Source organism: Neophocaena asiaeorientalis, unplaced genomic scaffold, assembly GCF_003031525.2.
Source record: "Neophocaena asiaeorientalis asiaeorientalis breed wild unplaced genomic scaffold, Neophocaena_asiaeorientalis_V1.1 scaffold828, whole genome shotgun sequence".
Taxonomy (NCBI): domain Eukaryota; kingdom Metazoa; phylum Chordata; class Mammalia; order Artiodactyla; family Phocoenidae; genus Neophocaena; species Neophocaena asiaeorientalis.
The window spans coordinates 2,192,419-2,210,306 of record NW_020175443.1 but is presented as its reverse complement, the minus strand read 5'-3'; the positions used below and the strand labels follow the sequence as shown (position 1 = coordinate 2,210,306).

At 43.4% G+C, this 17,888-nt stretch overlaps 1 protein-coding gene across 5 annotated transcripts in view; it reads right to left on the bottom strand.

The window, feature by feature from the left end:
- Positions 1 to 17,888, bottom strand: part of SFI1 (SFI1 centrin binding protein) — a 79,231-nt gene that overhangs the window by 25,135 nt on the left and 36,208 nt on the right. For all 5 annotated transcript variants that reach the window (XM_024767970.1, XM_024767971.1, XM_024767972.1 and 2 more), the window contains 6 exons: positions 9,402 to 9,558; positions 7,531 to 7,692; positions 5,705 to 5,775; positions 4,585 to 4,677; positions 2,782 to 2,879; positions 1,268 to 1,334 (listed from right to left, as the gene is read on the bottom strand). In XM_024767970.1, the coding sequence (XP_024623738.1) occupies positions 1,268 to 1,334; positions 2,782 to 2,879; positions 4,585 to 4,677; positions 5,705 to 5,775; positions 7,531 to 7,692; positions 9,402 to 9,558 (648 nt within the window). The remainder of the gene's footprint in view (positions 1 to 1,267; positions 1,335 to 2,781; positions 2,880 to 4,584; positions 4,678 to 5,704; positions 5,776 to 7,530; positions 7,693 to 9,401; positions 9,559 to 17,888) is intronic.

Sequence of the window (17,888 nt, the reverse complement as noted above, 5' to 3'; positions counted from 1 at the left end):
TGGGGAAAACTCTGAAGCAATCACCGGCAGCTCATCTGTTTGTTCACTCGTGTGTTCATTCACTCATCCAAATACTAGTCAGCAGCTACCCTTTGTCAACAGTTCAGGAGAAGAATGAGGCAGGACAGGCTGTACCCTCAAGGAGCCCCCAGCCTGGCAGGGAGGGAGGCCAGCCAACAACATGCTATAAGAAAGCTGCACGAGGGGTGGAGCAGGGGGAAGACGTGACACCTGAGCTGAAAGGGCAGCAGGCAGATTGGGAAGCAGGAGCTAGCAGAGAATATTCAGGGAAGGACCGGCAGCTTGACTGAGTGCAGCTGTGAAGGGGCAGAGCGGTAACAGGAATAGGGAGAGAAGTAGATAGAACCAGCTCCCAAAGGAGTCTGTATGCCTCCCATAACTGAGGAACCAGCCAAACTCTTTAGATTCACTGTTAGACTCGAGCAGCAGATAGAGGAGGGGGTGGAGAGGACAGCACAAAAATAACCAGGAGGAGCTTCGTTTGTGTCCTCCCGTTTCACCGCAGGGATGGCCAAACAGAGGCCTGCCTGCGTAGTCTACCTCCCACTGCAAGGCCTGTGCAGACATCATCAGTTGAACACACACTTCCCTGAGCCTGAACGTGGCCTGGAAAATCCTTCTCGGTTCAGCGCTCCAGACGGCTACCTACTATCATTAGAGCCACCCTGGGGCTAAACTACAAGCCCCCCGAGAGCAGGAACTTTGTCTGCTTTGCATCACAGCTGTATCCTCAGTTCTTGGCCTGGCATCTAAGGCATAGCAGCTGCTCAGTAAGTCTTTCTTAAATGGAACTGAATCCGTCTTTTTCTACCTGCCTTCATTAATCACTCAGCCTGACCCCCACCTCCTCCCACCACTGTGGGCACCTGTGTCTCACATCGTTTAGCTCTGGGATATGGCACTCAGGCTCTGCACCTTCCCCAACATCTCCTGAAGGTCTCAGGAGGGGCTAGTTGAGTAATATAATCAACAATTTGGGTCAAGATGTGAATGGAATGGCTGATAACGCTCACCACCTTCAGAGAGCAGCTGCATTTTCAAAGCAGATGAAGGGACAGGAGTTATGCAGACTTTCTGACATCCCTGGGGGGGTCTGGGGCAGATACCTTTGAGCTTTTCACAGTACCCTCTCTTCCAAATCAGAACACCAGACCTCTTGGTACAGGTCTTTCCCGAGAATCTTTCCAAAGCAAACGCATTCAAGAATGTAAGCCAACAGAGCTCCCTGCTCTGAGGAACTCCATACCTGCTGGGATCGCCTCTTCTGAGTATACTGTAACCACAATTTGAAACACTTGCGTAGCAATGTTATTCTGAAATGAAACACATAACACCAAGGTAACTGCCCTCCCACTTTCAGGTTTCAGGTTTTCAGAATTTTGTTTTGATTTTAAGGAAGGTAAATCTGGGCATAGGTACATCTTGAGCGGTAAAGGCACCCCAGGGGTTTCATTCTAAGGGAAATAAGAACCTGTTTTCTGTCATGAAATCTGCCAACCCCCCACTCCGACTTTGGACTGTGGCTTGCCCCCAAAATTTGACAACTTTCTTGTAAAGGTAATTAGACCACCAAGCACAGTGTCTCTGGAACTCAGGTAATATGTATGAAATCCCCCAAATATCCTGAATTTTCTGATTTTACTGCCAAACTCTGGGGCCTGTTTAGGACCACCTGGGTCTGTGACATGCTTTCACACAGTGATACTGAGAGTGAGAACCACATTCAGCTTTGTAAACCAGGATTTAGAATAATGATACATCCTGACAACTCCAAATTGACTCAGCTAAATATTGTGATTCTCACTGACTCATTAAAAAGTGCCCCAAAATCATACCTATAACTATGCAAAATAAGTTAATTATACTCTTGGGAGAGGGTTTATCGAACATTTCTTTTCTTTCTTTCTTTCTTTTTTTTAATTTTATTTTTGGCTGCATTGTGTCCCCGTTGCTATGTGCGGGCTTTCTCTAGTTACTGCGAGCAGGGGCCTCTCTTCATTGTGGTGCTCTGGCTTCTCATTGCGGTGGCTTCTCTTGTTGTGGAGCTCAGGCTCTAGGCGCATGGGCTTCAGTAGCTGTGGCCCGCGGGATCAGTAGCTGTGGCTCGCGGGCTCTAGACCGCAGGCTCAGCAGTTGTGGCTCACAGGCCCATGCTCTGAGGCATGTGGGATCTTCCCAGACCAGGGCCTGAACTCGTGACCCCTGCATTGGCAGGCAGATTCCCAACCACTGCGCCACCAGGGAAGCACTATCGAACATTTCTTGCAGCAAGAAAGTGAATAGTGGTTCCCTCTGAATAGTAAGACTAATGGGTCGAAGGAAGGGGTCCAGGCATTATTTTTAACTTTCTACTTCTTTCCTATACATTCTGAGTTTTTCTTGTGGACATGTGGTGCTTTTATTTATTTTAACTGAATGATTAACTCTAAAAAATTGAGGACACACTCTACACCCTCCAAGACCAAGCCACAAACACCCACTTGCCTGGGCCGTCTCTGTAACACTATCAATGCCTACATTCCAAGATGGAACGTCACTAACACCTGAAAACTGAGTCAGTGGCAGCCGAGCACCAGCACAAACATCCTCATTCTACCTCCCATCCCATCAACCAAAAGGAAAAGGCAAGCTCAAGAACAATGGTTTACAGCAGGGCCTTTCTCAATCTGCCACAGTAACACTGAGGGTGATGATGACTCCTGGAGACCAGCCAGTCAGTCACAACGGGCCCCTGGGGAGCCTGAAGGCCACAGTCCCTACCTGTAGTGGTCCCAGGCAGCACACAGGAAGGGGAGCTGCTCACTTTCCTCCCTCTGTTCAATCTGAGACTGCCAGAGGTTCCAGAACCTGTGCAGTAGCTGCAGCAAAACAGGAAGGAAACAGAAGTTGATTAAGGCAAAAGGTAAAATGATCTCTCTTGACCCATTAGTTAGCAAATCTGTAACTCCAGAAGACTGTAAGCTCCCCCAAAGCAGTAATTACCTCAATTTGGAGCACCCAACATATAAAAGATTTGCAAAATAATTATGGCCAAGCAATATGGAATTATTCTGGGCCAACATAAAAGGCAAAAAGCTGGATCTACCAAATCTATGTAAATCAGAATGAAGAAGGTATTCCTAATCTGGGCCTCATGGAAGACAAAGGCATTTTAGAAGTTAAAACTGATCTTATCACCTACTACTGCCTATAAAGTAGTCTTGCCAAAAAGTGTTTAACTTCAATCTAATCAAGCCCTTAGATCTAACTTCTAGTTTATAAGAGCTACACAGGAAAAAGGAAAATCAAATGACGTCAGAATGAAACAGAAAATTGGAGAATATGGCATTCCTTTTCAAAAGGAATTGAAAAGGAATTGGCATTCCTTGGCTTTCCTTTTCAAAAGGTTAATGTTATTAAGAAAGATAGTGTACGTTATGCTAAGTGAAATAAGCCAATCACAAAAGGGCAAATACTGTAAATATGAGGTACCTAGAACAGTCAAATTCAAAGAGACAGAAAGGAGAATGGTGGTTGCCAGGGGCTGGGGGAGGAGAAGGAGAATGGGAGTTATTGTTTAATTCACAGAGTTTCAGTTTTGCAAGATGAAAGAGGTTCTGGACATGGATAATGGTGATGGTTGCACAATAATGTGAATGTACTTAACGCCACTGAACTGTACACTTAAAAACGGTTAAGATGATAAATTCTGTGTATTTTACAATTAAAAACTAAACATGAAAAAAAAAAACTAAACATGTTAAACAAAAGAAGTGGGGGTGGGGGGACTGTTATTGATTAAGAGTCTTAAGAGACATAACCAAATGTAGAGTGAGCCATCAATCCTTAATTGAATCCTGGTTTTAATAAAACAGCTATAAAGACATTTTGGGGGCAACTGGGGAAATTTGAATATGGGTTGGCTATTAGTTAATATTAGAGCATTACTGTTCATTTTGTTAGGGATGATAATGATACTGTGGTTATGCAGGAAAATGTTCTTACTTTTGGGCAATACATACTGAAATGTTTAGGTGTAAAAGTGTCATAATGTCTGTAATTTACTTTGAAATGATTTGGGGAAAAAAAGCAAATATTAACAATTGTTGAATTTAGATGGTAAAATAGAGGTTTATTACACTATTCTTTATATTTTTCTGTATGCTTGAACATTTTCACAATTAGAATGCCCCTTTCTCCTACACTCAGAAACACAATCTACAGGTGGAGATAGAATGTTTGTTGCCCTCAGGTAAATTTAACCACTAAAGACAACAGACTCACAGTGCAAACATAACCAAAGCCTCCTGGAATGCAAGACTTAAAGTGTATTCCCTAGGTCAAGGTTGGAATCCACAGTCCCTGACCTCTGATTCAACTATCAATTTTTTTAGCAAACAGATAAAAAAATGGGATTAAACAAGAGAAGAATAAGAGTTTCTCTAGCCTCTGGCATAGATTACTAAAGAAAATGGACACTAAGGATTTGGCGTCTAAAGGTCTGAACAAACCTCTAAGCACAAAGGTTAAAAGAAAAAGAGAATGGCCATCAGAAGAGGTGCCTTGATACAGAAGAGGACTCACCGTGACATCATGTTGCTGGTGAGCAAGATTCTTTCTTATTCGTTGGAGATGGGCATGGGCCACATTGTCTTTTAGGGCTCTAAAGCAAAAATGCTGTGAAAAGAAGAATGGACACAAATCAGTGGTGTGTCTGTAACAATAAGAGCAATGCCCAAGAGGGTGGCAAGAAGCTCAGTAGTAGCTGTTCACAGCTGCTCCCGTGTCCCAGAGAGTGTTTCTGTTTTGAGATTCAATTGAGAGCCTGATACAAGCCAGCCTGCACAGTAGACACTTAATAAATAGCTGTGGGACCACTCCCTGCAGTCCACAGATACTGCACAGGAACAAACACACCCGCACCTCTGACCAGGAGAGGTCCCTGTGACCCAGATGGAAACACCAGACAAAGGTCAAAACATCAACTCTGCCTCTCAGAAAAGAGACAGACTTCCAGCCTCTGGGGGTTTTTTTTTTTTTTTTTTTTTTTGCCATGTGGGGTCAATGTGTATGCTTACACAATTATAAATGCAGTTTTGTAAGAGTAAAATAGAAGGGAGAGAAGGAATTTTGAGAGAAGGTGACTGGTGGTGGGGGTGGGGGTGGGGTAGAGGCAGGGCATGCTGGCCTGGCTCCAGCTCTGTCAAAAATGCCTCATGTGTGACTAAGCAAAGCACATTCCCCCACAGCCTGGCTTCAGTTTTCTGAGACAGAAGTGAAGCAACTAGGGCTTTTCATATCGTGCTCTGTGGACCCCCAGAGGCTCCTGCAAGTGTTCGGATGCCACCTCATGTGGTGAGGGTGGGGAAGAGCAGCCGGTAGAACAGACACTACTCCCCAGACCTAGCTTTGTCCACAGCACCTCTACTTTGATTGATTTCGAAGACTAGGTTTCCACCACTTAAAAAGGGGGTCTGCCATGTAGAACACCCCAGGACTAGATCACTTCTAAGGCTCCTTTGCAGCCCCAAAACCCTCTGATCCCTCACCATCACCATCTCTGATCCAAAATGAAAATAGGGACATGACAATGAAGGGAGGCTTCATGATGGAAGCCATCCACACAACCAGATGCACTTAAGGAGCATGACGTGGGCCAGGTCCCCCAGGAATGGCTGCCTGAGCGAGGCTGTAGCGCCCTTACCAGCAAGCCTCGCCTGTAGTGCTCTTCTGCCACCTTCTGCCGCACAGCTGTCTCTGCGCACATCAGCACGTCTACCAGAGTTAAGGCTTCTTGTCTCAACAAGGTCCCACCCAGCCCAGAGTGATCCTAGTGACCCATCTGAAGGGTCCCGGCTGCAGGAGATGATGGGCATGCCAGGTGGGCTGGTGTCCGCCTCTGTCTCCCCCTGACAACCCAGGGAAGAAAGAACTAAGGGGAACCACGTGAGTTACTTATCTGCCTTTCTCCCCTCTCATGCCCATTTCATGAGAGGCAAAAATAGTAAAGATAAACTGCCACCAGTTTGAGTAAACATTTCAAAATCTAAGCAGAACCTGCTCCAAGTTCTCCTGCATTGTTTTGGCATCACAATCCAGTCAGAAGTTTGTGCTAAAAACCTTGGAGTTATTTTCAAACCTTTTCTCCTCCCACCCCTTCCATCTTCTCAACTGCCAAGTCCATCTGCTGCCCCCCTAGGTCTCCCCGGTTCTGTCCCCACCCCCAGCACCGTGCAGTACACCTGACTTGGTCCCCTTGTGCCAGCTTTGCTGCTACCATCGAGCTTTAGCCTTTCTAAAGTACAGATCTGCTGCATCACTACTCTTCTCAAAAACCTGCAGAGGATCCCCAGCACCACTGGGATTAAGCCCAAATTCCTGACCACCGCACACAAGGGCCCTACAATCCGGTCCCCAGCCTGCATCTACCTGCCCTCCATACCCCACAACTCACTGCAGACCCCAGTCATCACCCCTGGCTGCTCTTCCTCACCTACACCTGCGTAAATGCCACTCCTTACACCTGAACCACCCTTCCCGACCTCCCTGTTGGGAGAACGTGTCATCCCCCAAGGCTTAAATTCAGCTCAAACATCACCTCCTCGGCTAGATCTCCACAGTAGCCCTAGCAGGACTTGATACAAACTTTTATGATAGCACTTATCACGCCACATTACAAAGACTGGTTTTCATGTCTACTTTCTCCACTAGACAATGAGCTACTGTTAGTCTCTAAGTTTCCCTGTATTCCAGAATTTAGGCAGGAGTTTAAAACAAAGCAAGAGTTCAGTGAACAAATAAAAGTGTGGGTGAACACCCAAGGCGGTCCAAATCCCACACCTGGCACGTATTGCAGCAGGGGCAGTGATTAAGAAGGTGCACTGGAGTCAAAAGCCTGGCTCTGCCAATGAGTTTGAAAATCACTTAGCACCCCCCAACCTGTTTCCTCATCTGTAAAATGGAGATGGTGAGACCTACTCCACAGGGTTGCTATGAGGATTAATGAGATAATGCAAAATGTCTGCACACAGTAAACAGCTCAATGAATGGAAGCTAGGATCATAATGACAGGGCCACCAAGGACAGATGGCTTTCTGAAAAAGCAATGAAATGAAACAAATCTGAAACAGAAATGAAATGAAGCAGAAATGGCTGTGGCTATTTCTACCATCTAATGGGTAGAAAAAAGCAATGAAATGATAACAAAATCAGGGCAGTGGCAATGCCTCTGAGGGGGAGGAAAGGGAATGTAGTCAGGGAGGAGCAGACTGGGGTGTTAGCAATGTTCTAATTTTTTGAGTTGTGCTCATTTTACCATTATTCTTTAGACTATAAATGTTTGTTATATGCACTCTTTTGTATGAATATTCCCAAAATGAAACAAAATATTTTAAAAAGAAGTCAACAGAGATCCGAACTGTCTTAAACTGCTGGGTAACTACTTCCTATGTATCTCCTGACTTGTCTTATAGGCTGGTGAGCTCTTGCTGTTCTTGCTGTACAGACAGGGCTGGGTGGTGCAAAGGATACAGTGTTTCCAGTGAATAAAGGCCCTCCGCAGCATCATCCTCCTGGCCAGCCCCTCTACCCGCTCGTGATGGATGTACAAGCTCTCCCTCCGCTTCCAGGCCCACCGCCAATCACAGAAGTGTGTCTGGAGCACAATGACACAGTGGAATCCCTCAGCCATCTCTGCAACAGAGAAAATAGCATAAGTGCTGCCCCCTCAAGGTTGGGCGATGAGCTGGAAGCACCTTTAAGACAGGATGAAACCCACTACTGGCAGGCATCAGGGCTTCAAGGCTGCTTGAAGAACGTTAGAATAAAAGGTGTTTTCTTGTTTTTTTTTGGCCGTGCCATGCAGCATGTGGGATCTTAGTTCCCCCACCAGGGATCAAACCCATGCCCCCTGCACCGGAAGCGTGAGTCTTAACCACTGGACTGCCAGGGAAGTCCCAGAATAAAAGGTTTTTAAACACGGGAGGAATCCCTTAGCTATCAGTATATCTCTTCTCTCCCAGGAAAGAGAAAAGGGTTCTATCAAAGGGCTGAGGCTCCTAGTTAGCTACTGAGGAGCAGTAATGGTGACTGTTGCTTTCAAAGAAGACTCCATTTCACTTTTGCCTCTTTATCAGTGTTTCCCGGATGGGATTTCAGGGTCTGAGTCAATGACACACAACTTGGTCAACATGCTGTCAAAGGCTTTTGTGAGCTTTCAGCCAGGCTGCTACAGGCTGCCAGCTCCATCTCCTTTTAAGACTAATTAACAACTGGCCTGATGAGCATAAGTCCAGCAAGTGGAAGGGAACTGGTCCTGGAATGAGAATGCCGTAACTGGAGGCATGTTAGTCGGCAGCTCATCATTAAATAGCTTCATGCCTTCAACTTCCAGGCTTGGGCAACCAGACAGGTGGTCCCCCGTCACTATTTTCACACGGACACATTCCCTCTCCCAAGAGACAGTGTAGGCAGCCTAGGAGGTCCCACAGGGAGGCCTAGGGTAAGCAGGAGAGCCTAACCCTGCGGCCAGCACAGTGTTCAACTCACTTCTCTGTGGGCTCAAGAAACTGAAGTACAAAAAGTACCTACGATCATGACCTATTTATCATTACTTCTGACCTCTCTCGGGGAAACAAAACCATCAGAATAGTGTTCAGAAGCTCAACATCATAAATCACATGCATCTGCATAACTGAGGACAAACAACCCAAATATCTATTAATACAAGAATGGCTAGGGACTTCCCTGGCGATCCAGTGGTTAGGATTCTGCGCTTCCACTGCATGGGGCATGGGTTCGATCCCTGGTTGGGGAACTAAGATCCTGCAAGATGCACAGTGAGGCCAAAAAAAAAAAAAAAAAATTGCTTAGTAGATTAAGATAAGCCCCTCTCCTGTAAAATACAATCATTTAAAAACTAACATTTATTAAGAACACTTAGACACAGGAAAGTATTGATTAGTTGTGTGAAAAAAAAAAAGCAAGATACAGCCTAGATGGGAGAGGAGTCTAGGGGAGAATGGATGCATACATGTTTATGTATCGCTGAGTCTCTTTGCTGTGCACCTGAAACTATCACAACATTATTAATCGGATATACTCCAATATAAAATAAAAAGTTAAAAAAAAGATACAAAACTGTATGTATCACACTAATCACAGTATTTATAGCATAACTAAAATCCTATTGAATTAAATATTGATTAAAAACAGAAGGAAATATATTAACTGTGAATTGAGGACGATTTATCTTCCTCCTCAATCTCCTTTTTGAAAATCTGTGGTGTAACACGGTTATATCTCCCCTTAATAAGTTACCACCCTATTGGCGGTAACAGGCAACAGGAGAGTGGGCACTCTGACCAACCCTCTGTCCCTGGAGCCCAGGACTTCCTGCTTACCTTTCCGCTGCCTCTTCTCTCTGCGCACCTGCAGGTATTCCAGCCAGGCCCTCAGGGCTCTCCACTGTTGCCAGTGCTGATGGTGTTTCACTGCGGAGACCATCTTCTGCCTCTCCCTCCAGACATGCAGAAGCTGTTCCTGCCACTGTGACCAAGCCTGAAAACCAGAGAAAAGACAACAGTCAATGGAGGCAGGAAAACAGAGGTGAAGTACTGGTGAGGGAAAAGAGAAACACACACACTGGAAAGGCTAAAATTAGATACACACACAGGAAGGGCTAAAAAGGAGGGGAAATTCCCAAGGAGAATCGTAAGTGATGGGAGTCTGGGGTGAAAAGATCTTTAAGAAGGGCATTCTCTGCTTCCAAAAAGTAATTTTTTTTTTGGATTAAGAAGGGGAAAAAAAAAGGACTAATAAAATCAATGCATATACAAGAAGCAGGGACAATCCAAGGGGTGATATAATTAATTCAGATTGGGGATAGGAGAGGAGGGTCTGCCTTTTCTTTCAAAGTGGGAGGAAGCCTACGGTCAAGAGGCCCTTTCTCAGGGACATTAGTCTCCAAGACGTGGACCTACAGAAACTGAGGGTCTACAGAAGGATTCCCTTAAGATTATCCATAAATGCACACCCTTGGGAAAGCCTTCGTGCACTCAACAAAACGCATGCCCTACTTTGAAGGTGACTGTCATAGATGACTTGATACCTTCTCTTATACCTTTTTTTTGGTTTTTTTTTTTTTGCGGTACGCGGGCCTCTCACTGCTGTGGCCTCTCCCGTTGCGGAGCACAGGCTCCTGACGCGCAGGCTCAGCAGCCATGGCTCACGGGCCCAGCTGCTCCGTGGCATGTGGGATCTTCCCAGACCGGGGCATGAACCCGTGTCCCCTGCATCGGCAGGCGAACTCTCAACCACTGCGCCACCAGGGAAGCACCCCGCCCCCCCCGCCATACCTTTTTAAACCTATAACACCTCTTCCCCTTTCCTTCCTCTCAGCTGAATACCATTTTTCCTATTTCACCAAGAAAATAAAAGCAATCAAAAGACAATTTTCTCAAGCTCCCACACGTCCCCCACCTGCCAACAGGCTCTGCCTTCTCTCCTGTTGCTCTGGATAAATTGTCCACTCTCGCATCACAGGTTACCCCTGCCATGCATACAGCCCATCTTCTCAAGTTTATCACTCTGGCAATTCCCCCCACTCCCTTCTGCATCATCAGTTTCCACTCTCTACTAGATTTTTAAAATCAGCATTCGAGTGTGTTGTTATTTCTCCCTTAGGGGATGTGACAACCAAAAGCAATGGGTGACCTTTGATTGTACCCTGCACCTGACACTAAAAGAGCAAAAATATACAGCTGCAATACGAACTGTATTCTAGATATTACTATATCAACATTACATTTCTTAGATATGACAGTGATATTGTGGTTATATAGAAGAACATCCTTATTTTTAGGAGATATGAGCTTAAGTATTTAGGGTAAACTTTATGTCTGCAACTTTAAAGCAACTCAGAAAATGTAAAAAATATACTGATACACTTGAGAGAAAGCAAATGTGGAAAGATGTTAAGGATGGGTTAAACTAGTGAAGAGAACCCAGAATCCACCTTTTCTGTGATTTGGTATTTGTCAAAATTAAAAAGTTGGGGATGAAAGATTATTGTCACACAAATACTTCCTGAAGGGAATAAATCAGTGATCCTCAAACCAACCACCGAACACCCCTCTCTAGACCACTATGCCACCCAGCTAACACCCAAGTGCTTTCCTTTCCAAACTCTTCAAAAGGGCTCTCTTCTCTACCTTTCTCATTTCTCGTCTAAGCTGGTTTTCTTGAATCCTCTCCCCATCGGCTTCACTGAAACTGCTCTTATCAAGGGCATCAATGACCTCCACGTGGCTCAATCTGAAGGCCAAATCTCAGTCCTCACCTGCCCTGGCCTGCCAGAAGCATGTGACACAGCTCATCACACCCGTCTCCACCCGGCTTCCAGTATACCTTGGCCTCTCCTCTGTTCCTGCCGCTGATTCCCATCACTTCACCGGACAGGCTCAGTTCCACTGGCTATACCCATTCCCTTTGTGCTTTCACCTAGTCTCATGGCTCTAAATGTCATCTGCATGCTGAGGACTCCCAACTTTACATCTCAGGTCTGGACTCATCCTCAAGACTCCACACATATATCCAGCTGCCTCCCTGACACCCCCTCGTGGACATTTGGAAGGCCCATCAGGCTGAAGATACAGAGTTCAGAATGGAGCTCCTCCTAATCTTTCCCTACAAATCTGCCTCTCCCTCCAACACCCCCATTTCAGTAAATAGCAACTCCATTGTTCCAATTACTTAGGCCAAAAACCTGGGAGTCCTCTTAGACTTTTTCTCTAACACTTCACATCTTAACTATCCACTAGCAAATCCTGTCGGCAATACCTTCAAAACATACGCAGAATCCAAAACCATCTTCCTATCATCCTTGTCCAGAATCTCTCCTGGAACTTTGTAATCGCTTCCTAACTGTCCTCCCTGCTTTTATCCTTGATTTTCTGAGGTCTGTTCTTAACAGCCAGAATTGTACTTTCTCATTTGTTGTGGTTATGTCACTTAAATCTCTCCATCTTATATGACAATTTCCCTCCCTGCCTTTTTTCTCTTCACGCTACCAATTTGTTAGAGAAACCAGGTCATGTACGCTATAAACTGTCCCATGTTTTAGATTTGTCCGATTGTCTGCTCCAGGTGTCTCTAACTTGTCCCTCTGATCCCTGTATTTCCCATGAACTGATAGATTCATGTTTGGCTTGGTGGGAGTCATGTTCAAATTTTAGGCAAGAACATGTCTCAAGTGCTGCTGGGTACTTCCTGTTACATCACATTGTGGTTGGCTGCCACAGTTTTAGCAATGCCAAGACTGTTCCAGTGGCTTCAGATGGCATTAATCTGATTCCTCCCTTATATTTCCCTGTTGTCTTTCCTCTGGGTGATTGCTGCCTAGATCCATTTTCTCACTGGGGTGGCAATTTTATAATTCTAATACTCCTGCGTTTATTAACTGAAATTCTATAAAGAAGCCTTACTCTCTCATTAACCCTCTCGTTTTTCAAAGATTAGTTTGTATAGGAAAGGCAGGATAAATGCTTGACTTTGACCTTCATTAATTTCCAAAGAGTTGAATTAATGCTCTAACAACCCAAAATTGTGACCAATGAGTTTTTTCTCATTATGAATGCATGAATTTTTACATATTTGATGTTTTCAATCCACGGCAGTCATTATTCTTTTTGATGCTCAAATTGTTCTATCTTAAGCCTATGGGAGTCCTTCTGACACAACCCCATTAACCTCTGTTAATTTCCTCATACTCCTGCACACTATCTCCTAGGCTTATGATGTCTATTTCCTGCTCTATAACTGGAATCAGCCATTTCTCCAAAAAGCCTCAGTTCCCTTTAGTGGGAAACAGAAGAGACCACAACTTGGGCACTGGGGATGCTAGAAGCAGTGCCAGTAACAAAGCATTTAAGTCTTTTCAGTAAATAGAGTTAGAAATTCACTATTTTAGGGGAAAAAAACCATGTGTCCATACTGATATTGACATTTCCAATTTCAGATAACAGGGCTTTTAATTTCTGATTTTGTACCTGTAATCTTTCCTTTTACACTGAAAATCATGCTTCCTAATGACACAGCCATAGTTATTTGCTTTATCTTACAATGTAGCTGTAACAGATTCAACCCAACAATCCAAACCTGTTACTTACAATAAGACCACTGAATGCAATTTTAGATCTCTTAGTAGTTCTCTGTGTCCTTAGAACACATCCCACTCGGGATGAACAGCCAAAATATTGTATTTTAAAGTAATTCTTTTCTCTTTGTAGTCATTGCTACAAACTTGGTATATTTGTTTCAGCGTGTTCTAAAATCCTAGGGATTGGTTCTTTTCCTTTTTGATTAATTTTTTGTTTTTAATTATATCAAATACTTACATGGTTCCAAAGTTAAACCTATGTGACAAGGTAAATTCACAGAAGTACTTTGTTCCCTCCCTTCCCCCATAGGTAACCACTTTTCCTTAGTTTTTGGTTTATTTTTCCATTGTTTCTTCTTGAAAACAGAACACACACACACTCTCCCTTTCTCTCATATCGCTCTCTCCCCTCCTTCCTCAAGAGGCAGCACATGATGAACCAGAGGGAGCCTGTTAAGAGGTGGGGTGTGACCACATCACTCCTCCTCTCAAAGCCAGTAGCTTCCCCCTCCCCTGGAAAAAGAGCCAAAGCCTTTATGGGCACAGCCTGCAGAGCCTTACTATTACACCTGCCTCCTTGTCACCTCATGGCCTAATCTTTCCTACTCTCCCTCTCACGCCCATCAATATATCACAAGCTACATCAAGCTCAAGGGTGGGGTGACTCAATATTACAAACATGACAATTTTCTCCAATCTAATGTAAAAAGTCAGTGTACTATAATAAAAAATCCTAGTAGGCTTTGTTGTGGAACTTGACGAGTTGATCCTAAAATTAATAAGAGTAAAGAACAACTGCCAAGACAATTTTTAAAAAGAACAAGAATAAAGAAGATCTCTTTCCACATATGAAAACTTAAGAGCTATACAGTAAGATCAGTAAGATCAGTATACAGTAATGAACAGTTAGCATTTACTGAGGATTTCCATACTCAAAGCATTGCTCTAAGCATATTACATGTATCACTACACTTAATCCTCAACGATCCTATGAGGTAGGTACCATTATTATTTACTTACAGATAAGAAATATAAGGTGGGGTGGTGGTGGGATGAATTGGGAGACTGGGATTGACATATATATACTAATATGTATAACCTGCTGTATAAAAAAATAAAATTAAAAAATAAAATGCAATAAAACCCAAAATGCAATATTAAAAAAAAAAGAAGTCTAAGGTACAGGGAGATTAGGTAACTCATTAAAAAAGGCACAAAGCTAATAGGTAATGGCAGCAGAATTTCCACCTGGGCAGTCTGACTAGAGAACCTTTGTTCTTTCCTACCTGCTTCATTAAATCATAATCAAAACAGTGTGTACTGGCTCAGAGATAGACAAATAGACCAATGGAATACAGAGCCCAGAATAGACCCATGAACAAATGGGACCCTGCTCTATAATGGAGGTGGACTAATAGTCAGTATAAAAAAGATAAAGGATGAACTAACCAGTAAACAGTGCTGCAGAAATTATCCATAAGGAAAATGACAAACTAAGACCCTGTTACACACAATTTATAAAATTAAACCCAAGATGGATTAAAGACCAAACCATAAGATACAAGAATTAGGTACACTGAAAATAATAACACTTGTATGAAAAAAACCCCACCATAAACAAAGCAAAAAAACAACCTATGGACTAGAAGAAAATACTTGCAATGTACCTAATAGTCAAAAGATTAGTAAGCAGAATGTATGACAATGTCCACAGAGCAGAAAAAGCCAAATAACCCAACAGAAAAAAAGGAGTGAGGGATAGTAACAAGCTGAAAAACAGAAACTCAAATGGCAAACAAGCGTCTGAAAAGATGCTGGGCTTCATTAGGAATCAGCGAAATGTAAATTAAAGCAACAAGGAATTACCACTTCAGACCTATCAAACTGGTGAAAATGACCAAGCCTGACAATGCAAAGCGCTGATGAGGCCAAAAGAAATGGGAACCGAAATTTTAGCACATAAACTGGCACAGCACTGGAGCAAATAGGTGATGCTTGATAAGGATGACGAGATGATACCCAAAGAAGTTTCACTTCCAGGAACAAGAGAAACTCAGACTCTTGCACAGGGATCTGTGTTTAAGAGTGCTGTCTGCCATGTTGTTTGTAATTGTAAAAAACATAATCAGAAGGAATCAACAGTTCAGCAGCACTGAGCAGGTAAACTGAGCCTTATTCAGTACAAAGGCATATTATAGGTAGTTAACAGATCTCTATGTATCAACATGATAAACCTCAAAAATACACTGTTGCGTTAAAAAAAAGCAAGCTGCAAAGTAAATGTACAATATGACACTATTCATAAGTTTCCTAACAACACAAAGTCAGAACACTTATTCCTTTTTTTAAAAAATTATTTATTTATTTATGGCTGTGTTGGGTCTTCGTTTCTGTGCGAGGGCTTTCTCCAGTTGTGGCAAGCGGGGGCCACTCTTCATCGCGGTGCGTGGGCCTCTCACTATCGCGGCCTCTCCTGCTGCGGAGCACAGGCTCCAGACGTGCAGGCTCAGTAGTTGTGGCTCACGGGCCTAGCTGCTCCGCGGCATGTGGGATCCTCCCAGACCAGGGCTCGAACCTGTGTCCCCTGCATTGGCAGGCAGACTCCCAACCACTACACCACCAGGGAAGCCCAGAACACTTATTCTTTATGTATATGTATGCACACATTTTTACAAGTGCAAAAGAACACAAGAAAACGGGGACTTCAGTATCAGGGTACAGGTTATTGCTAAGGAGAAAAGGTGGCAGAAGGAAGGAAGTGGGGGGCTTGAACTGTGAATTTAATTACATTAAATTCTGGGGCAAGTATGGAAAATGCTAACACCTTTTAAACCTGTATGTTGGGAACTTGGATATCTTTTAATATTTTTAATAAATGTTTTATATTTAATGTTTTTATTTTTGAAGTACATAATTTAATTTTTAAAAATTTCACATATCTCATGACGTCTGCCCTGCTTAGTTCAGAGATGCTGTGAGGATTAAGAGAATGACTTAAATTTAAGTTCTTGGTAAATCATATGGTACTTATCAGACACAAGGATTTTATCTATAAACTGCACTATAAAATTTGCCTTAGAGTCTCATATAGTGTGGTCCATATCAGTGTTATCTTGATTGCTCACATTTTTCATTGGATTTGATTCTGAATGACTCTCAGCTGTCTTCTAAGTTAAATCCAACCTCAAACGACGAAAACCTGCTATCACTAAAAATATTCATTCAAATCTGTTGTTGCAAGCTTTGAAGGCAACAGTAAAAAAGGAATTCTAAAAGTGTTCTGAGCAACAGCAGCACCAGCAGAACGAGTTTATAGGCTCTCAAAGTGACTATCTGAAAGGGACGATAGCTGAAGTCCATCAGCGACAGAAAACCATCCTCAATGTGTTCCTATGCTTCTGGCATTTTCAGATTCATAGTTCCCTCTCCCTCCTGAGAGCACAAGTCTACTGAGGACAAGGCAGCATGATAGTTAAAAGAACAGCTCTGCACTTTTCAGGCTGCCTCAGTTCAAATACTGGCTCTGACCTTTGCTAGGTGCATGACCCTCATTTGAGTTATTTAACCTATAATAATACAGGATTTAAAAAGTAATTTTGAAAATTGAGATAACACATATAAAGCACTTAGTCCAGCACCTAGGACAGTAAGACCACAATAAATACTATTACTGCTCCTGCTGTTCTTGTTACCGTTACTATCACTGGCAAGAACTATGTCTATTTCCTTGCTGCTGCTTCAGAAGACCTTATGAGTTCAGAGGTCAGCAAATTTTTTTCTTAAAGGGTCAAATAATACTTTTTTTAGGCTTTGCAGGCCACATGGTCTCTGTTGCAACTACTCAACTTTACCGTTGTAGCCTGAAAGCAGCTTAGACAATACATAAATGAACAGGTGTAACTGTGTCCCAATAAAATTTATTTACAACAACAATCAGCTGGCCAAATCTGATCCATGGGCAAGTTTGCTGACCCCAATCTATGCTGTCTGCATATGATCTCCATATACTGCATATTCTTCCATGGATGATACAAAATGTTGTCAGATTAAAAAGCTATTACTCCTACAGGGACTTCCCTGGTGGTGCAGTGGTTAAGAATCCGCCTGCCAATGCAGGGGACACAGGTTCAAGCCCTGGTCCGGGAAGATCCCACATGCCATGGAGCAACTAAGCACATGTGCCACAGCTACCGAGCCTGAGCTCTAGAGCCCACGAGCCACAACTACTGAGCCCATGTGCCACACTACTGAAGCCTGCATGCCTACAGCCTGTGCTCTGCAACAAGAGAAGCCACCACAATGAGAAGCCCGCTCACTGCAACGAAGAGTAGCCCCTGCTCGCTGCAACTAGAGAAAGCCTGTGCACAAAAACAAAGACCCAATGCAGCCAAAAATAAATCAATAAATAAATGGAAAAAAGAAGTTATTACTCCTACAATATAGTAACACGCACTTCTTTTTCTCCTCCTCCCTGTTCTATTCTCTATGACTGACTTGGCCTATAAGTACCCAGGAGACACTAAAAAGTGACTGAAGTTCAGAAAGCTTATCAAAGGTCATAAAAAAGCTTCACCACAGCATACGTTTGGTACAGATGTTAAGCCTTTATAACTGACCAAAAGCTAGTGGCTTTCCCAAAAGGAGCTCTAAGAAATAAGCAAAATTATATGAAAAAGCCAGGTTTTCTTTTCAGTCTTAGTTTCTTTTCTGCCCTCGTTTTCTAATTTGCTGT